Genomic DNA, 23468 nt, shown 5'->3' with positions numbered 1-23468 from the left:
TTTATGTTAAAAGCTACTTTATTTATTTGAGCATCTCAACTATTTGGTATAAAAATTCATAGTTCTCTTTTCCTTTTAGTTTGTTGTCTTCTTCTTTTCTCAAAAACTCTTTACAACTTTAGTCTTTACTTTTCTCTCTTCTCTATTTTCATACATATTTGCAAGTTTTAAGAAATTGGAAGCTTTAATCATTGTATATTTCTTCCTCAACTGCCATTGAAGTGTGATTTGTGAAAAAGGTACTTCTTAATTTTTTTTCCTTTAGTTTTGTTTTTTCTAATAATGTGTTGAAAGCTTTGAACATCTTTATTTTTATGTTAAAAGCTACTTTATTTATTTGAGCATCTCAACTATTTGGTGTAAAAATTCATAGTTCTCTTTTCCTTTTAGTTTGTTGTCTTCTTCTTTTCTCAAAAACTCTTTATAACTTTAGTCTTTACCTTTCTCTCTTCTCTATTTTCATACATACTTGCAAGTTTTAAGAAATTGGAAGCTTTAATCATTGTCTATTTCTTCCTCAACTGCCATTGAAGTGTGATTTGTGAAAAAGGTACTTCTTAATTTTTTTTCCTTTAGTTTTGTTTTTTCTAATCATGTGTTGAAAGCTTGAATATCTTTATTTTTATGTTAAAAGCTACTTTATTTATTTGAGCATCTCAACTATTTGGTATATTGTGGATGATTTTTTAATAAGTTTAGTATATTTGATTACTATTTCAGTTTGGAGTTCAATGAGTTTGAACAAATATCGGTGGCTTATTTTTTTACTTGTCTTAAAATATGAACACCCTTGGCAAAAATCTTGGCTCCGCCACTGCAAGCATGGACACTTACGCAAAAAGGAACAAAAAGGCTAAATAGAGCAAAGAAAGTAAAGCATGAGCATCGCCAAGTACACTTGGCAAGTCAACGAAGGTACATACTCCTCTCTTTATTCAAGCATGCGAAGCCATGAAGGAAGAGGATAAAAAAGGCGATGAAAGGAGCAGTCGACGCTTCGCTGAACAACTTTGCGAAACAATGTTATACCGCCCAATGGTTTAGAACATAAAGATGTTGAAGGTAGGCACAAAACAACGACGAAATAGAAGAAGGGAGAATATCCGAGTCATTCAGCGATCTCGACTATCTAGCCTTTGTTATTATTTTTAAAGAATCCAAACATTATCATAATTTACACTTTAAGATATTATTTTTCCTTTTATTTTCTCTCAAGTTTGGAGAGGGTTTTTAGGAGACTTGAAGAAAGAAGGATTTCATCTTCCCTAAGTTGGAAGTGGGTCTTATCCATTCTTCTTCCTTTGCTTAAATCAAGGTTTAATTTCTTATACCCAATGATTTTAGTATCATTGTAGGTGTATTTTGTTATTGCTTGATGTGTGGCTAAAAACCCCATTCTTGGGGTGTGATTTAGAAAATATTAGTGATATTATTGTTGGGTCTTGCTTGCTGATAGGTTAGATGTATTTTAGTGGTGATTTCATCCAGTGGTTATGGTTTAGTTAATGGGTTTGTAGTTGCAAATACAAATTAACCCATGTGTTTTTGATTTTTTCGAGAGGGAGCTCGTGAAAGCAAGACCTCTAGACCGATGGCCTAAGGAGCTGGTTGACATGAGGTTCAGCCCGAAAGGGTGAGCCCGAGTCTCGTACACTCAGCTTGAATGAGTGAGTGAGATAAGACGTAGGCTGACCTTCATGCGGCAAATGGGTGTGCGAGAGGAGTACATTTGAAACGGGGTAATTTGCCCGAGAGAGAATTTATTTCCATCTAAAGCTTAGCCTAGTCACTATTATCTTGCAAATTTCCTATCGAAAGCATGTACCCAATGATTTATCTCAACTTATATTGCAGTCACACCCCAAGAACTTCTCTCCATACTTGGATTTCAGTGCATGTTTACCAAATTTACTAGTGAAAAAAAACCTCAATTGATATTTGACACTTTGGTGTCACCCTTTTTAATTGACCATGTTTTTATTCGTTAATCTTTCTAGCGACGACTATTTAGAATGAAATTTGAATTGACTACATCTTCTTGAAACCGCTTCCTTGGGACACAACCCCAACCTTTGGTTGGGTTACTAAACTATCAACAATTGTAACAATCAAAGCATTGGTTAGTGTCATTGGTCACGATAAGCATAAGCTTTCCATAGGGTACTTTATTTTATATGACTGATGTTGGGATTTCTACGGATTTCTACTCTACTTTGTTGTTGGTTTTTCTGATTGTGTCCTTGTTGGACTTGTTTAGGATTTGCATGGCCTTCTCCGGCATTGATTTTATGTGTGTCATATGCTTTTGTTGAGATTTTTGGAATTAGTCATTTTGTTTTCGTTTCTTGTTTCTTGTTATTTATTTTGATTTACGACTTCTTTGCTTTTACTTTGATATGGAGTTGTTGAGTGACCATGCCCAATCCTAGACAGAGTCATGACTTTCTTAGGGGTGATTTTGGTTGGGTATATTGATGAGATGTTTGTGTGGTAAAGTCCGACTAGCATACATGGTAAAATCTAAGTGGCCATATATTGTAAAGTCTGAGTAGCCATGTCTCAAAGTGATGAATGAATTTTCGTGATGATAGATTGATTGATATATTTCTTTAGAGTAAAACATCATCCTTTTGGGAGGATGTGACTTGGTTAGTACTTGTGATATAGTCGTGCACTGAGAAAAAATTGACCATACCCTTTTGATTGAAGACAATAGTTCCTAAGGGGAGGATGTAACACCACATAAATTTGTAACATCTAACAAAACGTGTACATTGGATGAGCCAATTTGAATTGTTTCACGTCAACATTCAGATTAGTTATGAACAGATCTAATCAAAGTCAAACCAATACATGTGTCCTTGACCACATGACAAATTCAATTCTACCTTTTTGCCGGTGAAGAGCATGACCTGCAACATTGGACCCAGTTTGTTACGTAAAGTTATTAAACCTTGATGGTTGGGTTTATGTTGCCAGTGTAAAAAAAAAAAAAACTTCATGATTGGGACTAGAAGAAAGTTGACATTTTAAGTAAATGTAGCTAGGTCCTCAAAACCATCAAATTGGATCTAAACACATGATATGTAGGGACGGATTGATGCTGGGATGATGACCAAAACCAAAAATAACATAACATGTTAATTGTTGAAGACAATTTCATTAAAACACAACACGTACGGTTTGATTTAGTGATAGGAACTCATGGACTCCCATTTTATGTGTGCAGCACTAAAATGTGTGCATCTCAATTGTCTTCTTTAGCTGGAGTGACAAATTGTTACCGGCCTTTCCCTGCTTAAGTTCCACATCAGCTAATTATAGATAAAACTCTTCCCCTAAGCTTTTCAAGTCTCTGCATAAAAGAAAAATACTAGTTTGAAAAAATGCAGCTAATATGTAATACCCTGACCTAATTCCAGCATACATACCAAACCAGATATCTTTGCCCATCTTTCAGCAGAAGCACCCGCATCTTTTAGATGAGAACAATCTGAATGATCATAATTTAAATAATAAGTTGAATTTTCAGTTGCTTCAGCTACCCACAGGTTATTAACAATATCTCTTGCTCTTTTGATGACATTGCAAAAACAAACCTGCAAAAACTTCATTATTTCAGCTGGGTACAAATAAGAGAAACACCAGACATCATCGACATTTGAGTTTTACTTTACAGTACAACCCTTTAAATTCAATAATCAGGAATACCGCGGGAGCCTCAATGACATAATCTTTAGGATGGAATACATACAAAGACCATAAGAGAAAAACTGACAGCTTATAATATTTGCAGTACTAAGAACCCCGCCCCAGATGCTTTTCAGCACCACACCTATTTGTTAGAGTTGAAGTTAATGGTATATCAACATATCCTGTATGGCTGTATAGAAGAGGATTTTTCTGAAGGCACAATAAATAGCTTCCAGAAAATCAGGGGTTTCAGTAATGGTAGCTATGAGGAAAACCACATACACTAGTAGTTAAATCCATGCTCACCGTAGATTCTACAAGGTTGGAATTTATTGGAGCAAATGAATCAGTTCCTATGTGTGGTGAGGTGAAACTGATGGCCATCAAGGTTTCTAATTCGTCATCAGAATCCAACATAGCTTTGGATCCATCAGCCACAAATACCCACTGCTTTGTTTGATGAGCTTCTGCATACAGCTGCCCCACAAAAACAACCACCGCAGCAATATCGAACTCCCTGAGTAAAACCAAGCAACAAAATAAGTAAAAAAGAAGTTTCTCGCTTCGAAAGCACAAGTATTGACTTTAAGATATTCCCACCAAGACCGACCTGGAAATAGGAACTTCACCCAATTTACTCAATGAAATTGATTGGCGAGGACAGAAAGAGCTCCTGCAGGATCAGGTATCAGATGTATAAATTTGTGCAGTAAAAGAATGAAAATAGCAGATACTTACTCAAAATGTTCAACTGCCCGAGGAGACAAAGGCAGCCATTTGGATGTGGACCCTTTCGTTTGCAAGTAAAGGGTGCTAGAGTCTGAGCTTATCGGTGTAAGACCAGTAACAGAAAAAGCTTGACCCTCTGCAAGCCCACAGTGCTATACAACAAATCAGTTAGAGATGATATAAAGTACAATTTTGAGAAACATATTGGCACAATGAAAGGATACAAGGTTTTAGAAACATATCTCAGTGCAAAATCAGAGGACATTAAACCCCAATTTCGTACCTGTTTCTCCGTAGGATTCCATATTGTAATCAAGCCTTCCTTTGGACAGCACTTCAATGATGTACGTTTGCTAGTCAATCCAACAACTCTAACTCGCATAAACGGAGTGACGTCTCTTTCAGCAAGTCCAGCAGTTTGCAAAGCTTTTTCAAGAGATTTTTGCATGTCAGACTGCCTGAATGCCTGAAAATGACAAAAAAGGGGATCATGACTAGCCTCCTACAGCTAAAGCAGGTGGAAATGAACGTACCTCCAACTTCGCTTGATAGGATGAAAATAAGTTCAACTGCTCTGAAGTCATCTCTGCCATCAGAACTTCTGGTTCTGCAGCTCTCTCAAGTATCCTTAAAATCCTTGCCCCTTCTTTGCTTTCATAGTCGCTTCCGATGTATGCATCTCGCTTTTCTCTTTGAGATTCTGAGACTACTCCCTCCACAATGCTACTACGTCTACATTGACACAACTCACAAATATATGTTTTATCAGTATATATCCAGATATTCATAGATACAACGTATCAACTAGTATTGAAATGGCACAGCATGAAAGTTGAAGCTGTATTAGAAAACAAGTCTTATCCCCATACTAAGGTCTGAACCGTTCAATGTGTATAGTTCGACCCTGTTAGAATATGAATAGATTTATACAATCCTATATGAATAGAAATAGGTTTACACAATCCTATTAGAATAGGAATAGGTTTATCCAATCCTATTAGAATATGAGTAGGAATAGAAATACAATGAATCCTAAATAGTATCCTACTTGGTAAAAGATTGTATTCTAGGGTCTATAAATAGGGTCTTTATGTAACAATGTAGATACTACAACAATTCAATACTATTTTTTTCCTATATTGAGCCTCTACAATCTTGGTAAACAATCAAAGAACTTCCGCTGCCGGCGGTCGGCAATTATCCATATATGTCGTCCGTCTGGCTAATGATTATGTTAGCAAAAGTTGGGTCACCGTGTATCATTGTGGTGATTATTTTCTCATATCTAATTTGCGTAGCACTGTGCATCTTTCCGGAATACTTTTTATTTTTAATTTACGTAGTACCCTGGGTTTTTTTCGAACTACTTCTCATATCTGAGTTGCATAGCACAGTGTGTCTTTTCGGTGACTCCTTAGATTTAATTTGCGTAGTTCCATTCATCTTTTCGGTGACTCCTTAAATCTGATTTGTGTAGGGTTGTGCCATCATTCCAAACCTACCAATATAATTTCTCTTTTTCATCAGGGTTGTGCCATCACTCCGACCCTGCCCATATTATTTCACTTTTTCAATAGGGTCATTCCATCTATTCCCAACATGATCCATATACTTTATACTAGGTTTTGAGCACTTTGTTGCTCAGGGGAGTTTAGTAGCCTTATATGTCGATTATGTGAGTCACTCTATAGTTTGAAGCAATCTTTACAGGTTTGGTTTGGGAAGTTCAACATTGCAATTCATCTCCATGTTTAGTGACATTAGGCATCAAATCCAGTATTTAATGAGAAGACAAGCACATTGAGATTGACTTCAATTTTGTGGAGTTGACTGATCAACTTGCGGATATCTCACCAAGCCCTTTATCGATCCTCGTGTTAATTACATTTGTAACAAGTTAGGTGAATGGATTATACGCAAAGTGTTAGAATATGAATAGGTTTATACAATCCTATAAGAATAGGAATAGGTTTACATAATCATATTAGAATAGGAACAGGTTTATACAATCCTATTAGAATAGGATTAGGAATAGAAATACAATATGAATCCTAAATAGTATCCTACTTGGTAAAGGATTGTATTCTAGGGTCTATAAATAGGGTCTCTACGTAACAATAAATACGACAACAATTTAATAATATTCTTTTCCTACATTTCTCACAAACCCCAACCCGAGTGATTTTGGTCGTGCCTAGGTGTATAGGTCAAGGTTTGACGTCGGGGTGTGTTGGATGAGAATTAAGGTCACAGGGGAAATCTAGCACAAAGTTAAGTAGGGGGCTTATTGACAAGCTAAGTTTCTGCATTAGCTTGGCCAAGGTCCATCTTCAAACAACTATATCTCCCTATATTAGCTTTCCAAACTCGATATAGCCACTTTGAGTTTTTAGTAATGTCATTTGGCTTGACTAACACTCCAGCAGATTTTATGAACCTTATGATAGGGTCTTCAAGCCTTTCCTCGACATGTTCGTAATTATGTTTCATAGATGACATCTTGGAGTATTCACAATGCAAAGGGGAGCATGGAGATCATCTTTGAGTGGTGGTGCAGACTGCAGACACTAAGGCTCCAGCAGTTGTATGTGAAGTTCTCTAAATGTGAGTTTTTGTCGAACATGGTGGTGTTTGTGGGCCGTGTAACTCTGACCAGTCTATCGCAGTCAATTTTCAAAAAATTGAGACCATGAAAAGCTACAAGGCCCAGAAATGTTTCTTGGGCTTGGCAAGTTACTATTAGAGGTTTGTTGAAGGTTATTTTCTATTTCTCCACCGTTGACTAAATTGACTCAAAAGATAATTAAGTTCCAACGATCGCGGGCTTGTTAGAGAAGCTTTTAGGAGTTGAAAAAAAAAGACTTCAACACTGGTATTGACTCTAACATAGGGGATAGAAGGGTTCATAGTGTCCTGTGATTCTTGGAGGGTTGGCTTGGGTTGTTTACTAATGCAGCATAGTGAGGTGGTCACTTATGCTCCAATGCAATTTAAAAACCAGGAGATGAATTATTTGACGCATGTCTAGAATTGACAGAAGTGATTTTGCATTGGTTGTCTTCACTAACCATAAGAGTCTACAATATAATCTTTAACGAGAGGGAGTTAAATTTGAGGCATCACAGGTAGCTTGAATTGATCAAAGACGACATGGATATTCTTTGACACCAGGGTAAGCCTAATGTACTGGCAATACCCTCGGCTGACGATCTATGGGAAGCTTAGCGCTTCTTCAGAGGGATAGAAAAGGTATGGCTAAGGATATTCTCATTCTAGCGAGCTTAGGAGTCTAACTCTTGGACTACAAAGATGGCAGTATAGCTATCTAAAGACAGGTTGAATCATATTAAATGGCTGATGTCAATTTTCCATTGAATGTCTCTCAAAGTGAGAGTCTTTCCATTATATAGAGAAAATTAATATTACACATCCCTAAAGATCCGTCATTCCTATCTCTAAAGATAAGCTATTCTATCTCTACAAATCTAATATTGAATCCCTCTATATCTGCCTTGATATTCCTCCAAATCAGCTATTCAATCACAATGTTTATTCCTTTGATTCTATAATAAATGTATATGCTCATGCTAATTTATATCACTATATAATTACATTAAAATATACAATCATTTAGTTATCCATTATGCTAACATTCCCGTTCAAATTGATGATGGTGGATCAAGAAGCATCTATTTGCCTACTAGAAACTCATGTCGTTGTCGTGCCATGGATTTTGTAAACACATCAGCTATTTGAAGATCACTGGACGCATGTGGAAGAGTAATGACTCCTTTATCTACATTTTCACACATATAGTGACAATTCACTTCGATGTATTTTGGTCCTCTAATGAAAAACTGGATTAGTAGCAATTTGAATAGCACTTGTATTATTACGTGGAGAGGAGTAGGATGAGATTGAGGAAATCCAATTTCAACAAGTAATCCACGACGCCGTACAACCTCGAAGCAAGCAATAGACAAATATTCCGCCTCTATTGAAGATTTCGACACAGGATCTTGCTTTTTAATCTTCCAAGATATCAATGACTCTCCAAGAAACATGTACCAACCAAAGACTACGAGTATCAGGACATCCCGCCCAACCAGAATGAATAAAAGCATTAAGACGAATAGGAAACCACTTGGAAAGAATAATCCACGAGTAGATGTTCCTAGAAGGTACTGAATGATGTCCAAACAGCCACCAAGTGGAGATGACACCAAGCGGAGGTGACAGGAAGCTTGCATAAATTGACTAACTTGTTCAACTGGTAAGGTAATTTAGACTCCCAACTGATTGTCGAAATATAGTTGGATCTGGAAGAAGATAGTCTTCCTCACGACGACACTAGACATTCAATTCCAAATGGAGTATCTACAGAGGAGGAAACTTGAAGACCAGCCAAAGAAATCAGATCTTGTGTACATTTGTGCTGGTTTAGAAACACACCTGAGCAACATTATGAACTTTCAAACCCAAAAAATATGTAAGAGTACCAAGATCTTTCATATGAAAAGAATCTTTAAGCTGCTGTTGGAGGCTAGTGATTAGTAAAGAACCAGTTCCTATGATAATAATGTCATCTACATACACCAAAAGAAGAAAAGATCATGCAGATGTTTTCCGAAGAAACAAAGATGAGTTATATTTGCTCTACTCAAAAGAAAATTGTAGCAAAGTAGACCGAAACTTACCAAACCAAACTCTTGGAGCTTGTTTTAATCCATACAAAGACCGCTTCAACTTGCATACACCTTGTAAAGATATGGCACCTGGGCGTAACTCAACCCCAAAACCTAGCTTATGAGGGGAGGATTGCCCAAGTCCATATAAGGAGACCACCAGTCCATTCCCAACCAATGTGGGACTTTTGCCCACTCTTACACACACACACACCCCTTCACACCCAGGACAGACTAGAGCGTGGATCGGGAGCATAAACGGGGATGGAGCTGGCTATGATACTATGTAAAGATATGACACATAGGTCTAACTCAACCCCAATAGCTAGCTTATGAGAGGAGGATTGCGCAAGTCCATATAAGGAGACCACCAATTGAGAGTACGACATACTCTGTTAGATCGCCGAGTAGGCGCAAGAGAATTCTGATATTTTAGTTGTGGTACAGTTCTGATATTCTAGTTGTGGTACAATTTCACGCCACAGATGAGTGTCAGGATAGGATAAAGTTGGCCAACGTCATTCATACACAAATACATTTGTTTGAACCTCTTAAACAAGATGATAAATCCACAAAAGTAGTAGAAGAAGAAGGTAAATCTACAATTATAGGAAAAAAATATTGATTCTCAATGAAAACATTTCTAGAAATACGAAATTTGTCAGAACATGAATCACAGCAAATAAAACCTTTTTGTGAAGTACTATAAGCCATAAAAGCACATTTAGTAGATTGTACAGAAAGTTTGTTGCGCTGCGAAGAAGGCAAATGCACAAAATAAACACAACCAAATGTATGAAAATCACTATAGTTAGGATTTTGGTGATAAAGACGAAAAATGTGGAGACTCAATATTTAGCACTTTAGATGCAATCTATTAATTAAATAGACAACAGTAGACAACTTCCACCCAATATTTAGATGGTACAGAGGACTCAATCAATAAAGTACGAGTGACATCTAAAAGATCACAATTTTTTCATTCAACAACTCCATTCTGTTGTGGGGTATATAGTTAAAATCGTGCAACATCAGCATATTTGATTTAGTTTGACTAAGTCTTGCAGTAGTTATATTCTAGCAGTTAGTTGTCACTTTGTTATTTAATTAGTTCCTGGTATTTTCCTAGATTTTCCTAGAGTTTCGAGCAAGTAGTTTAGTGGGGTTATGATTCCACAAATTTTGTAAGCCTACATTAGGCCATTGAACGTATTAAATAAAATAACCTGCAACTCCTTCTCCGCAAAATAGTGTCACTGTTTTTCTCTTCTTTTTCTTCTTTCCTGTTATTTGTCGTTTGATTATTGAGCTTCCTATTGCGTTTAGTTCTTCATATATGGGCAAGAATGTTATGAGACAATTCCTTTGCCAAGCAAGATTTTTTGAATTCATAAGACATTCTCAACCAGAATCAAATCTTAATAATTCGATGCATGTAGAAAATTGAGTCTCAATGTAAGCCAAAAATGTCTTGAACATGGAAAATACCTCAGATTTGGATCAAAGAGAATACACCCCGGCAAACCGACTATAATCATTTATAAATGTCCCAAAGTATTTAAAATGAGCATGAGATATAATTGGTGAAATGCCCCAAACACTATACATGACATCAAAACACTTTGTAGCACGACTACAAAAATTAGGAAAAGGAAGAGTTTTACTTTTGCCTAATTTACAAGTAGATTAATCAACAGAGCAACTAAAAATTGATTTTTATTTCCCAATAAACTAGAATTTGATAATTGAGACAACACAACAAAATTTCAATGTCCTAGATGCTTATGCCAAATCACAGTTTTACTAGCAGTAGAAGTACAAGGAAAAGATAGAACAGAATGAATGGAAAAGTGTATAGAAAACAATCATCCAACTTTAGGCCCCTACACGATTATCGTCCCCGACACCTGATCCTACACAAGACAACCATTGCAAGAAAATTCCACATCACAATTTCTATCTACCAATTGTCCAACTGAAATACGACTAGTTGAGATCTTTGGTGAAAAAAAAAACATTCTTGAAAGTTAAAGTCATGTCCCAAACCATGGTAATGGGTAAATTACCACCACTGGCAATTTGTATTTGTGATGGACCTTGATACTTAAGAACATTATTTTAGGATGCTCGTTGAGTTGGTCATATGATTGGAAGCACCTGAATCAACAATCCAAAAATTAGATGTAACATCATTACCTTCTAATTCCAATGCTGAAAAGGTTGACATGATCATTTGTTGTACCATTTCAGGAGTAAGAACTTGTCCTGAAGATGAGTTATTATTAGTGGAACCATTTATCCCAGCTTGAAAAGCTTTGATCCTACAATTTTGAGGGTGCGTGGGACACTCTTTGATAATGTTTCCTTGTTGTTTACAATAATTATAGAATTTCTTGCTAACAATATGACCATGTTCCTTGCAACTATAGCATTGAGTTCTACTCATATCCTACCCTTTCTTTTACCTTGAGCAACAAATGCAAGAGTGACATCATTTTCTTATTTGAAAGCATTTTGTGCGACAACACATTGCTCTCACGAAGTAATTCCTTTAAGCAAACATCCAAAAAGGGAGATGGTCACGATTCATCAAGTTAGAGTGAACACTCTCAAAGTCGGAGCGTTATTTCATCAAAAGTTGGTCTCACTTGCTTTGCTTATGAACTGCCAGAATATCTATTCAATAGATATTTTGGCATAGACAATATCTGTAAATTCAACCCATAAGTTTTGAGATCTAGAAAAATAATCCTGAATAGAAAAACCTCCTTGAGAGTAATTATCAATTTCATACTCTAACTGAAAGCTTCTTGCACTATTATCTTGGTTGTAAACCTTTTGTAATTAATGCCACATGGCCTTATCTGTCTTGTACGTTCTGAGATTAAGAACAATAAGAGGGTCGATTGACCCTAGAATTCATGTCATCACCCGAACATCATTAATCTTCCATTTACCTAACTTTGTTACATCAATAGGAGCAGGATCGCTCCCCATAGTTCTTTGCCGGTGACAAACAACTGAAACTGAAACTCCCAAGACCAACAAAAATTAAAACTCCCAAGAACAAGGATTTTTTTCGGTGAAACGAATACTAAAGGATTCAAAGTGACGTGAATTCATGCTTTTGAATAGCTATGAAAACTACAAAGACACAAGAAAGCAACTAGAATGACCAAGAATAAAATTCCCTGGTGGTAGGACTGATTGTCGATGAACACTCAACCAAAAACCAAAATTTTCAAAAAAAAAATTGGGAAAATGCCTAAGTACCCCCAACCTATGCCCGAAGTCTCAGAGTCACAATTATACTAAGGTCTAATTACCCCGTGAAGTTATTTTATAAATAATTTTCTATCTCTTTTTGGCATACATGATACTATCTTCTAGGTCCAGCACGTGAGAGTCTTTCCATTATATACAAAAAATAAAGATTACATATCCCTAAAAATCTGTCATTTCTATCCCTAAAGATCAGCTATTCTATCTCTACAAATCTGCTATTGAATCCCTCTAAATCTGCCTTGCTATCCCTCCAAATCAGCTATTCTATCATAATATTTATTTTTCTGTTTCTACAAAAAATATATATGATCATGCTAATTTATATCACTATATAATTACATTAATATATACACATTTAGTTGTCCATCATGCTAACGACTTAGGTGAAGGCGAATGTCGATCCTATTTTGCTTCAGCTTAAAGATAAGATACATCAGCATGGAATGACGACTTATGAACAAGGGAGAAATGGCACTTTGAGGTGCCAAGGCAAGTTGTGTGTTCCTAATGTTGATGGGCTTTGTGAGAGGATCTTGGCAGAATCTCATAGTTCACGGTATTCCGTTCAACCCAGCTCTACGGAGATGTATCACGATCTTAAGGGGGTGTATCGGTGTAATGACATGAAGAGAGGGGTGGTAAACTATGTAGCCAAGTGTCTGAATTGCCTCGCAGGTTAAGGTTGAGCATCAAAATACCAGTGGGGATGATTAACATTGACTACGTGATTGATTTATCTCACTCATTTTGAAAACATGATTCCATTTGGGTGATCATGGATCGACTCACGAAGTCTGCCATTTCTTGCTCATAAAGATTATCGACTCACCGGAAGATTATGCAAAATTGTGCATTCAAGAGATAGTCTGGTTGCATGGGAGTCTACTCTCCATTATTGCATATTGTGGTGCTCAGTTCGGGGCAAATTTTCGAAAGTCTATTCGAAAATGGTTCGGCACACAAGTGAATCTCAACACGACTTTTCACTTGCAAACAAATGAACATGTCGAACACATAATTCACACACTCAAGGACACGTTGAGGGCTTGTGCCTTGGACATCAAAGGCAATTGGGATGATCACTTGCCCCTTATCGAGTTAGCCTACTACAATAGCTACCACTCGAATATTAGGATGGCACTGTTCGAGGCATAATATGACCAATGATGTAGGTTTTCTATTGTGTTTAAAAGTGGGTGAAGCAGAGTTACTTGGGCAGACTTGGTTCACCATGCTATGGAGAAGGTCAAGGTAATTTAGGACTGACTAAGAACAACTAGAAGCTATCAAATATCCTATTCAGATGTGCACTGCATAAAGCTAGAGTTAGGCGTTGATGATTTGGGTATTTCTCATAGCTTCACCTATGAGGATTGTTATGCAGTTCGACAGAAAGGGGATGCTAACTCACGATATATTTGTCCTTATAGGATGTTGAGGAGGATTGGACTAGTGGCCTACTAAGTAGTGTTGTCAATGGGGTTGTCTTCAATTCATTCGATTTTTCATGTGTTTATGTAAGGGGAGTGTGTAGGAGACTTGCCTCTCGTCGTGCCTAACCAATGTTCTGAAAGGCACTCGCCTCTCGCCAAAGGCGATGAGGCGATGCCTCGTTGCCTTTTACTGGTGAGACGTGGTGAGTTCAAAATAGCGACCAAAAAGTGAATGGCAAGGCAAGGCGACAAGGAGTCACCTTTAAAAAAAGGATCTGATCTGATAATTAAAAGGCAATATTAGGGTTTATTTGGTGTTTTTGCAAATCAAGGACTTCTTCTCTCCATCGCCACTCTCCTTGCACCTTCGTGACCCTCTCTTCTACAGTTCTCCACCCTCACTACTTCGCGACTTCCTTCTTCGTCTCTTCTCCAATTCTCCTCACTACTGACGATGAAACCTCAGCTACTCAGCACTCAGCAGGTATTGTTTTAGATTATTTTTTTCTTCTCTTCTTCTTACATATGCAGAAGTGCAGACTCTGTTTTACACTCTGCTTTTTTTTTTTATTTTGAAGCTACTGATAACTTACTGCGTTGCTGCATTCTGCCTACATTTCAAGGAAAAAAAAATTAATCCTTCTATATTTATTTTGCCCTTCTCAATTTAGTTTTATACTAATTAATATCGTAGTTGCTAATATATATTATTGCTACTGAGATTTTGGATATTTATGTATGCAAAATAAATATTTCAAGTATTTGGTATTAATTGACGCCTCAATCCAAAAAGGCGAGCGGCAACGCCACGGGGCGAGGCAGACCCTTGTCGCCTTTCGCCGTCCAAAAGCATTGTGCCTAACTAAGATATTGATGTCATAGAGAACTTATCCTATGAATGAATAGATTCCCATAGCTATTATTGATCGCCAAGTCGGAAAATTGAGAAGCAAGGAAGTGACCCCAGTTAAGGTGTTATGAAGGAATCATAATGTTGAAGAGGCTACATGGGAGGCTGCACAAGCCACAAATTCAAAATATTTGCATCTAGTTAAGGTCTTGAAGAAAGAGCTTAAGGTAGAACTCCTTTTCCAATACTCTATACTAATACATAAATGTTTTGTCACTGATGCATAAGTATTCAAGCTCATATTTACGTTCTAAGTCTCTATACCTTCCATGATTCATGCTTATGAATTGTTTTCCGTGGCATATCCCGTTACTGATGACAATGATAGAGTGAGTATTTGGTAAGGATGGTAAGTTATGCGAAATTAAATTGTTTTCCGTGGCATATCCCGTTACTGATGACAATGATAGAGTGAGTATTTGGTAAGGATGGTAAGTTATGCGAAATTAAATCCTTTTGATGTTTTCTAAGGCTAAGAAAATCCCATCACTTTCGTTTTTATGTTGGATCCTCTCATATTTTCCCTCTTCCTTGCATTCATTTAATTCTATTTTCCTCTGACTGCTCTGTTCTTTTTCCTAATAACATGAAAAAATTAGTGACTTGTTTGATGTTCTCTAAGCTCAGAGCAAGTTATTTTCTTTTTGTCCTTTGCCTGACGAAAAAGGAGATACTATCCACAGTGTCTTAACTTTATTTTCATGCCTCATAACAGTTCCAGTATTCAATATGCTAAGAAGGAAGCATAGGTCAAATATTTTTTTAATAAGGTCTAGTCAAGTGTAGGTTTCTAGGCCTTCTCATGCAATTTGTGTCTGTTACAGTTCCCAAAATAATGGTGATATTAGCTGATGTAGAGCATGACTCAAGCCAATTTATGTTTCCATTTAAAAAACTAATATGCTATCCTATTCTAGACAGTGTTACAAAAGGTGAGCGCCTCATCGCCTTTGGCGAGAGGCGAGGCGAGGCGATGGGTCCTCGCCATTCTCTGCCGAGGCGAGGCGATAGCAAAAAGGCGAGGAGTGGCGAGGTATGGCGCTACAATGGCGACAGAAAAGGCGCTGCCTTTTTAATTAAAAATATTTGACTTAATAATATTAGTCAAAATTAGGGTTTTTTTTTTTTTACTTTTGAAATTTCTGAAACTCCATCGCGACTCTCTCTCTCGATTGACTCTCTTCTCCAGTTCTCTTCTCTTCTCCATCGCTGTCTCTTCTCCCTCGCTGTCGGCTTCTCCATCGCGAGCCTCTCTCCAGTTCTCCCTCGCTGTCGGATTCTGTTCTCCTTCTCCCTCGCCGGCCGCCGGCTCACAATTCTGTTCCCTCGCGACTCTCTGTTCTCCAGGTATGTCGTTTTCTCTCTTCTTCTTCAACATTTTTTTTTGTTCTTCTTCTTCAGTTTTTTTTTTCAGTTGTGTTTTTTTGGTGCAAGGCTGTAAGCAGTGCTTAGTTGCTTACTGCTTTGTGTAATTTTTTTTTAATTATAGGCAGTTAATTAAAAAAAAATCTTTCCATTTTCCTAATTATTTATTCCAATATTCCTAAATAGCGAATTAATTGAATTTAATAATCAATGGCAGTTGCTAGCAAAAGAGGGACATTGGATGGAATTATGGCACTCAAGGGTTGGATAATTTGAAGAAGAATAGACTTTTAAAGTTTTGGTTTATTGTATTTTGAATTGTTTGGTCTTTAAAGTTTTAGACATTTTAGTATCTACTATTGGTTTTTGAATTGAATATTTGTTAATATGTGTTATTGCTATTAAGATTTTGGACAAAATATGCAGTTAAATATTTTTAATTTTTGGTATTAATTGGCGCCTTTATTCAAAAAGGCAAGCGCCTCGCCCCTCGCCTCGCCGCGTGGCGAGGCAGGCCCTTGTCGCCTTTTGTCGCCTCTCGCCGTCCACAACACTGATTCTAGATAGCTATTCTAATTAATAGATCGATACAGATGCCTGACCCACTGGAAATTTAATAGAAAATCACACATAATAGCAGGAAGTAAGGACCACTTTACAGAAAAAAAACATTGTGCCACTTTTACTTATGTTGGAGAAAAGAAATCATATTTATTGAATAAATCAAACGTGGACTTAAGAGTGATCCATAAGGTTATTGCCATAATGTTACTAAACTAGTATCAGATGCACTGTAGTCTATGATGGGGTTGGGGCACATTTCTTACGTATCACAGGATTCAAATGAGGAAAAAGCAAGAAGCTGGCAGGAGGACACAAAGGTGAGAGTGAAAGTTTATTACCAAAAGATATTCAAGGAAGCATGTAATAGCATCAAAAAATGACCGAGGACGAATACACATTTTGGGTGGATATACTGGATGATTATAAAATGATGCAACTCAATGGACCACCTGAAGTAAGGGGTATAAGTAATAAAGGTATAAGTGGTAAGCACTGAGCTATTAAATTGTTCAAAAGCTAACTAGCATTTGCTTGATGCAAAAAGGCACAGCGAGTAAAACTCATGATAGCTTTTGTCATCCAGAGTGAGCTAAAGATTGGCTGCATCACTTACGTACTTCTTTTTGCATCTAGGTGATAGTTTCTACTAATTGAAGAAAATGTGACGGATTTTTCAAATTCAAAAAAAAAAAAAAAAAGCTAAAGCAATTCTAAAAATGAACCCATAATGCAGATACCAAGAGAAAGACAGAAATCTTTTAGCAAGCTTGCAGTCAAAAAAACAAATAACTATTTATTTGGTATCACCTTTCATTAAAATTCTGCATCTCTTTAACTTCCATCCGTTCAGATCTTACAACGAACCCCCGATTACTTAACCTGAATGTCATAGATTGTCATCAGAATCAAAACTATTTTTTCTTCCCCAACAACTTTCAATTACCTTTCCCTGAAGAGAACAGGATATATCCTTGAAATTACAACCAATGTTAGTGGAACAGCACCTCCACCATCCTTGATTGACATAAATGATAATGGAATACCACCACCTTTACCTAACAGTGTTTACATGAAGCAAGACAGGACAAACGGAAACATAATAAATTATAATGGCATAGCCAGGATATAACTACAAGTAATGAGTTTTTGGTATTACTAATACTTACAGAAACCCAAACGAGATGCCCAATGAGCTCTATATGTCCCATTTATATGCAGCAGTAAACTAGTCGTCCCTGACACCTAAAATTAATGCAGACCTTTAAAAATGCCAATAGAAACTGGAAAAGCTCTTGAAAGCAACAATATTCATTATCTAGAAGCTGCTAAAGGCAACAACCTCAAGAGGTGAAACAGGACCTGTCCAGCCACACAATCCAGCTCCCCAGATCTATAAATGACAAGATAAGCTGTGAGCAATATGAAAAGCTCAAAGAATAGACTATAACTATTAATTTAATGTGGTACCCTAAGCTTTTGGCCAACAAACAGCTTTCCAGCAGCCATCTTCTTGGATAGTTGTAAATCTAAAACAGCAATTATTGAATACCTATAAAACACACAAATTCTGCATGATCAGGAAATCCAATTTATGACACCATAAACATTAATATTTTTCTTACCACCCATCGGTCAGTTCAACTTTTGCACAAGTACCATTCTCGGTCGTGCTAGACAATGAAGATTGAGGTCCAACTGGCGAGACATGAATTGAATAGATATTGGAAACACAGAGTACCATCATAGAAGAAGGTGGGAGGTCTCCTTCTAAAATTCTCTTAACTGCAGATCGATGACCATGATTTACTTCTCTTTCATATCTGTCCAACGGATGAATTGATGTTTTTATTGTACCTGCGAGATCCAAGAGGAAATGCACAAACTGGCTGAATTACAGATACCTGTATTTTAATTCTTCAAGTACATTGCATATTGTCAGAAGTTTCCCGGAAAATTTGCCACTGTAACACCTCTCATAAGATGCAAGTTTCCAAACAATCCACTTATAGTGATTTGTAATCCACCTATTGGAATGATGAAGAATATTTGTAAGCATGTCACATCAAAGAACAATTTAAAAGGAAGATAAACTTTTATTAGACATCAACCATATTAAACGATAGAATTGTCTTGATCTGCTCAGCAGATAAGTACACCCATGATAATAAGTTTATAACTATATAGATCAATAAGTGGATCTAAGAGAAAGTAGCATATAGAAGTGCCAGGATATCTCAACAATGTCAGAACTGTAAGCAAAACTTATCACCAAATCATTTTGAAGTCTTCAAAACAAGCTGCCAGACACACACAGATGCATAATTGAATGGGTACTATTACCAACAACTATGCATAATGCTACAAGCAACAATTCTTTAGTGCAGCACTTAAAACTAATTGGTTCCATCTGATGATTCATACCGTACACCCAAGATTATAGCTCTATGGATCAACTGGTGGATCTAAGGGAATCTAGAAAATACAAGTTCCTGTAACTCTCAACAATGTCAGTACAGAATGTGAAATCTATAGCAAAATAATTCCGTAGCTTCAACGAAAGCTCCCAGACACATGCATGATTCAATGGGTACTATTACCAATATCTATTCATATTGCTACAAGAGGTCAACAATCATTTAATGCAACACTTGAAACAAATTGGTTGCTTCTAGTAATGTAGCTACTCAAACAGCAGCTTTTCTGACAGCCAACTAATTTTTCTCAACATTTTTGCAGAGAAGTATAAAAAATTACTTTTTAGAAACATATTGCATGGAAGCTCCTGATTGAGACAGCATCTCCAAAAAAGACCCTACTCCAATGCAACCTGAGCAAGATTCATCATTGAACACATAAGTCTCAGCAGTGGCTGGATTCATCCTGCTCACGTCATCTGGCAAACTCTCTAACTGAATCTCCACAGAATATAAGAAGTATCAGCTATCAAAAGCAAAGTCATCAATCAAAGGAAACAAATTATTCTGGCCCATTCACACCTTGCTCAGGATTGATGGAGGCTTTCCAAGATACTCTTTCATATACAATCGTGCCACATGGAATGGATATCGAATTGAAACCTTTCCTTTTTGAGAGGGTAATTTTGGTGCTAAATCTGAGAACCCTAGTGAAATGATATCAAACCTATCAAAAATGATTCAAGACAAGCCATAAGGAGTGTAATTACAAACTTCAAATATACCATTAGCAGCACCAGAATCGTTTCTTTTGAGAGGGTTGACAATGCTGGTGCTTCGAGGCTTCTTGAATGGAGAAACAAAACTTCCCCCGGGTTTCCTCTTCCGACCAACGTTCTGGTTTCTATCTGCAATTCCTCCTCCAATGTTATTTGAGATATCCACCAAAGGGCCCCTGGAAGGCCGTTCTAGCAATTTAGGTTTTGAAGCGATATCATTTTCTCTAAGGTCCGTAGCTGCTGAGTTCTTATTGAATGGCTCTCCATTCTGTGGAATACTATGGTCCAGCCTACTAGTGCTTTCTTTTGCCACAGCATCAAATTCCTTAATCAAGTTACTTGCTGGAACGAGATTCTCTAATTTAATTGAAGACTTTTTATGATACAAAGTTGATCTCAATGGCGATGTAAAAAGGCTTGAGGACCCACTACCTTTCGCTGCCGATAAGAGGGAAACAGGAGTATCAGAGTTCAATTCTTTGGTGGAGACCTGATCAACAGATTTTTGGTCTTTTGAAAAAGAAAGCAATGGATCAGCCATATCCTTTTCATCAACAAGACAACCCAGCTCTAGATCTCCAAGCAGACTCTTTGCGCGTTTCAATGCCTCACAGGAAACTGTTATTGATCTACCACCAGCAGTATGAAACTTTATTGGAGGAGGTTTACCTGCAGAGTGCAGAAAATCTGCTACTAACTCCTCTGCTGGACAAACTGTGGAGTTAAATTTAACATCAAACGGAGACAATGAAGCTGCTGAAACATTAGTAGACCCTGTGCTAGCAATGCCCTCTACTTCCACAATAGGAAAGGAATTCCTAAAACCAAAGAGCTCATCTGGAGTTGTATTTTTCTTTCCAGAACCTGGAAATGTTTCATGGTCACCATTTTCTTCCAAGCCCAACAACGCCTTGGCCTTATTAAGACCTGTACAAGATATATTGACTGGTTTACCGGAGGCTGTCTGGAACAACGAGTTTGACATGCTAAATTGTTTGTTCAAGCTAGAAGGGGAAAAGGATTGTGGAGCATTAAGGGGTTCCCCTGAGCCTTTCTGGAACACGGCTTCCTGAAAAGTAAGAACATCTTGTCTTCCAGTTCCTATGCCTGCACAATAATACGGTAATGCATATATATAGTCAAGAAACTTGGATATGGACTCACATACTCCACTATATCTCTAAAATTGACAAATCAAAAGGAAACACGTGCTACAAAGAATAATCCAAAATTGAATTTTAGGTCAAATACTAATTCTAAGTTGTGGGTCTTATTTGAAAAAATCCCAAGTATACACCGTATTTTTAAACACCTGCAGTGAAGCAACATGAAAAGAAGATGAAATTTTTACATAATAGATTATTATGGAGGATACCTGTGTCCAAAATCGGCTTGTCTTCATCATCAAGGATGGAAAGAGCTGTTGATATGGAAGAATGTTTCACTGACACAGGTTTCCCTCGAAAAATTGGAAATCGTGTACTAGTTGAATCGGTGTTCCCTGCTAATCTCGAAGTTCCTGCATTTCAAAAGAAGCCATTACTTTAATGCCATGGCACGGCATGCAAATATTGAAGAAAACAAACAAGTACCTTGACGCAAGAGATCGGGTATGGATTGGAGCTGCTGGGGAGGTAGGGTTAAGCTCGGTTCTTCAGTAAGAGACTCTCCTGAGACTTTCCATCGGAAATCATTCACCGACACGGAGTACAACTGCCACATCGACATCTTCCGGCAATCTGTGGGAAATTTTTTCCAACCTTCTTTTTATCAATAAAGCGGGAAAATTTCGTCTCTTATACCCGCGCCAATTCAATTCTGGGCCTTAACTGGACTAAACAAAAAGTCATTTTAGAAGACTACCCCGTTTTCAATTTTTGTATTTCCTTCAAATAGTTGATGGAAACTGAAACTATTAAATTCTCATGGGAGAAGGGTCAAATATGTTCCTAAACTATTTGAAAAGGTTTAGATATACCCTCCGTTTAAAGATTGGTCCATTTATACCTTCGCCGTCCAACTTTTGGTCTACATATGCCCTTTTGAGCGTTAGTTGGCCAACTCGGAATATCCAACTCATTTTATTTTTATTCAAAAATGCCAAATGGATTTTCCACGTCATTTTTGTTATTATCACTTGACATTTATATTCAAGGGAAAAGGGTCAAATATGCCCCTAAACTATTCAAAAGGTCTAGATATACCCCCGTTTAAAGTTTGGTTAATTTATACCCTCGCGTCCAAACTTTTGGTCTACATATGCCCTTATGGATGTTAGTTGGTCAATTCGAGATATCCAACTCATTTTACTTTTCTTTAAATGTCAAATGGATTTTCCACATCATTTTTATATATTATTACTTGACATTTATATTAAAAGAGAAAGGGGCCTTTTATGCCCCTAACTATCCGACCTAATATTAAAACACATATATGACCCGTCTTTTAAGTAATCTATACAACCTGACCCTTTTTTTTAAATACCCTATATGGGTCGGATTAGGGCATAATTGAACCATTTAAATGGCGAACACTATCGTGCTCTGATTGAAACTGCAGAAGAATCAATGGCACGACAACTAAAGGAAAAGGAAGTCGAGGTTTGAAAAGCGTTTAGGCGCAACGCAGAGCTGGAGGCGCAAATCTGGCAGGTAAGGGCTAGAGCAGAGGAATTCACCGCAACAACGTTACAGACACAACTGCAAGCTGCAGCAGGCGATGATGATGTAAATAACAAAATAATTCACACATATATGAGTCGGATTAGGGGCATAATTGAACCATTTAAAAGACGGTCGTATATGTGTTTTAAAATTGGGTCGGATAGTTAGGGCATAAGTGACCCCTTTCTCTTTTAATATAAATGTTAAGTAATAATATATATAAATGATGTGAAATCCCATTTGGCATTTAAAGAAAAGTAAATTGAGTTGGATATTTTGAGTTGACCAACTAACACCCATAAGGGCATATGTAGACCAAAAGTTGGACGTGAGGGTATAAATGGACCAAACTTTAAACGGGGGTATATCTAGACCTTTCGAATAGTTTAGGGGCATATTTGACCCTTTTCCCTTGAATATAAATGTCAAGGGATGATACATAAAAATGACGTGGAATATCCATTTGGCATTTAAATAAAAGTAAAATGAGTTGGATATTCCGAGTTGGCCAACTAACGTCCAAAAGGGCATATGTAGACCAAAAGTTGGACGGCGAGGGTATAAATGGACCAAACATTAAACGGAGGGTATATCTAAACCTTTTCAAATAGTTTAGGGGCATATTTGACCCTTTTCCCAATTCTCATATATGTAGGCATGTATTTAGGACCCTGAAAACATTAATTTCTAAAAATGTGAAATATGTCTCTCAAATAGTGTGGCAAAACACCTGATGAAATTTCATCCAAATAATATTTGTCAAGAATATTTGAAAATCTATGACCAAACGCTAACTTAAAATCTACTTCTAATTCTGACTTCTCCTTTCCTTTTTGAATTTCACTAAATTCCTCTACTACTTTTTAACTTCCTTGTGTCTCTTTGTAGCTTCACAAGCTTTGCTTTTGCAATTATCATTGAACATATTTTCAATTTACAATGTCACAA

At 37.0% G+C, this 23468-nt stretch overlaps 1 protein-coding gene and 2 long non-coding RNA genes across 5 annotated transcripts; 2 read left to right on the top strand and 1 right to left on the bottom strand.

Annotated features, from left to right (window-relative positions):
• Positions 1-393: 393 nt before the first annotated feature.
• LOC109119541 (uncharacterized) lies at positions 394-1368 on the top strand. The gene is made up of 2 exons (XR_002026747.3): positions 394-550; positions 721-1368. It is a non-coding gene; the product is annotated as an uncharacterized lncRNA (long non-coding RNA).
• A 1636-nt stretch (positions 1369-3004) lies between these two features.
• On the bottom strand, positions 3005-21690 carry LOC101244820 (protein BREAST CANCER SUSCEPTIBILITY 2 homolog B-like). 3 transcript variants are annotated; one of them, XM_019212108.3, is made up of 19 exons: positions 21450-21688; positions 21233-21376; positions 19864-20964; positions 19661-19776; positions 19419-19573; positions 18566-18688; positions 18287-18484; positions 18132-18213; positions 18004-18054; positions 17831-17906; positions 17608-17719; positions 17472-17543; positions 4956-5154; positions 4706-4888; positions 4432-4574; positions 4304-4366; positions 4000-4210; positions 3432-3599; positions 3005-3355 (listed from the first exon to the last, which is right to left on the bottom strand). In XM_019212108.3, the coding sequence occupies exons 1-19, from the start codon at positions 21583-21585 to the stop codon at positions 3311-3313; spliced, it is 3378 nt and encodes a 1125-aa protein (XP_019067653.1). In that variant the 5' UTR covers positions 21586-21688; the 3' UTR covers positions 3005-3310. The 3 variants fall into 3 exon arrangements, 2 of the variants coding, with proteins under 2 accessions (XP_019067653.1, XP_010315813.1); XM_010317511.4 differs by having other exon boundaries at positions 19661-19785; positions 21450-21687; XR_003245110.2 differs by lacking the exon at positions 3005-3355 and having other exon boundaries at positions 4432-4558; positions 19661-19785; positions 21450-21690.
• LOC109119540 (uncharacterized) lies at positions 15653-16519 on the top strand. Its single transcript, XR_002026746.3, has 2 exons — positions 15653-16082; positions 16318-16519. It is a non-coding gene; the product is annotated as an uncharacterized lncRNA (long non-coding RNA).
• Positions 21691-23468: the final 1778 nt, after the last annotated feature.

Source organism: Solanum lycopersicum, chromosome 2 (genome assembly GCF_036512215.1).
Source record: "Solanum lycopersicum chromosome 2, SLM_r2.1".
In the NCBI taxonomy this organism is placed as follows: domain Eukaryota; kingdom Viridiplantae; phylum Streptophyta; class Magnoliopsida; order Solanales; family Solanaceae; genus Solanum; species Solanum lycopersicum.
This window is presented reverse-complemented; position numbering and strand designations above follow the sequence as displayed.

Coding starts and splice junctions, on each gene's coding strand:
- LOC101244820 (XM_010317511.4), bottom strand. CDS start 21,585: ATGTCGATGTGGCAGTTGTACTCCGTGTCGGTGAATGATTTCCGATGG. Junction 18,485..18,565: donor CTTGAAGAATTAAAATACAG/GTATCTGTAATT, acceptor TCCGTTGGACAG/ATATGAAAGAGAAGTAAATC. Junction 5,155..17,471: donor ATGCAGAATTTTAATGAAAG/GTGATACCAAAT, acceptor GTGTCAATGTAG/ACGTAGTAGCATTGTGGAGG.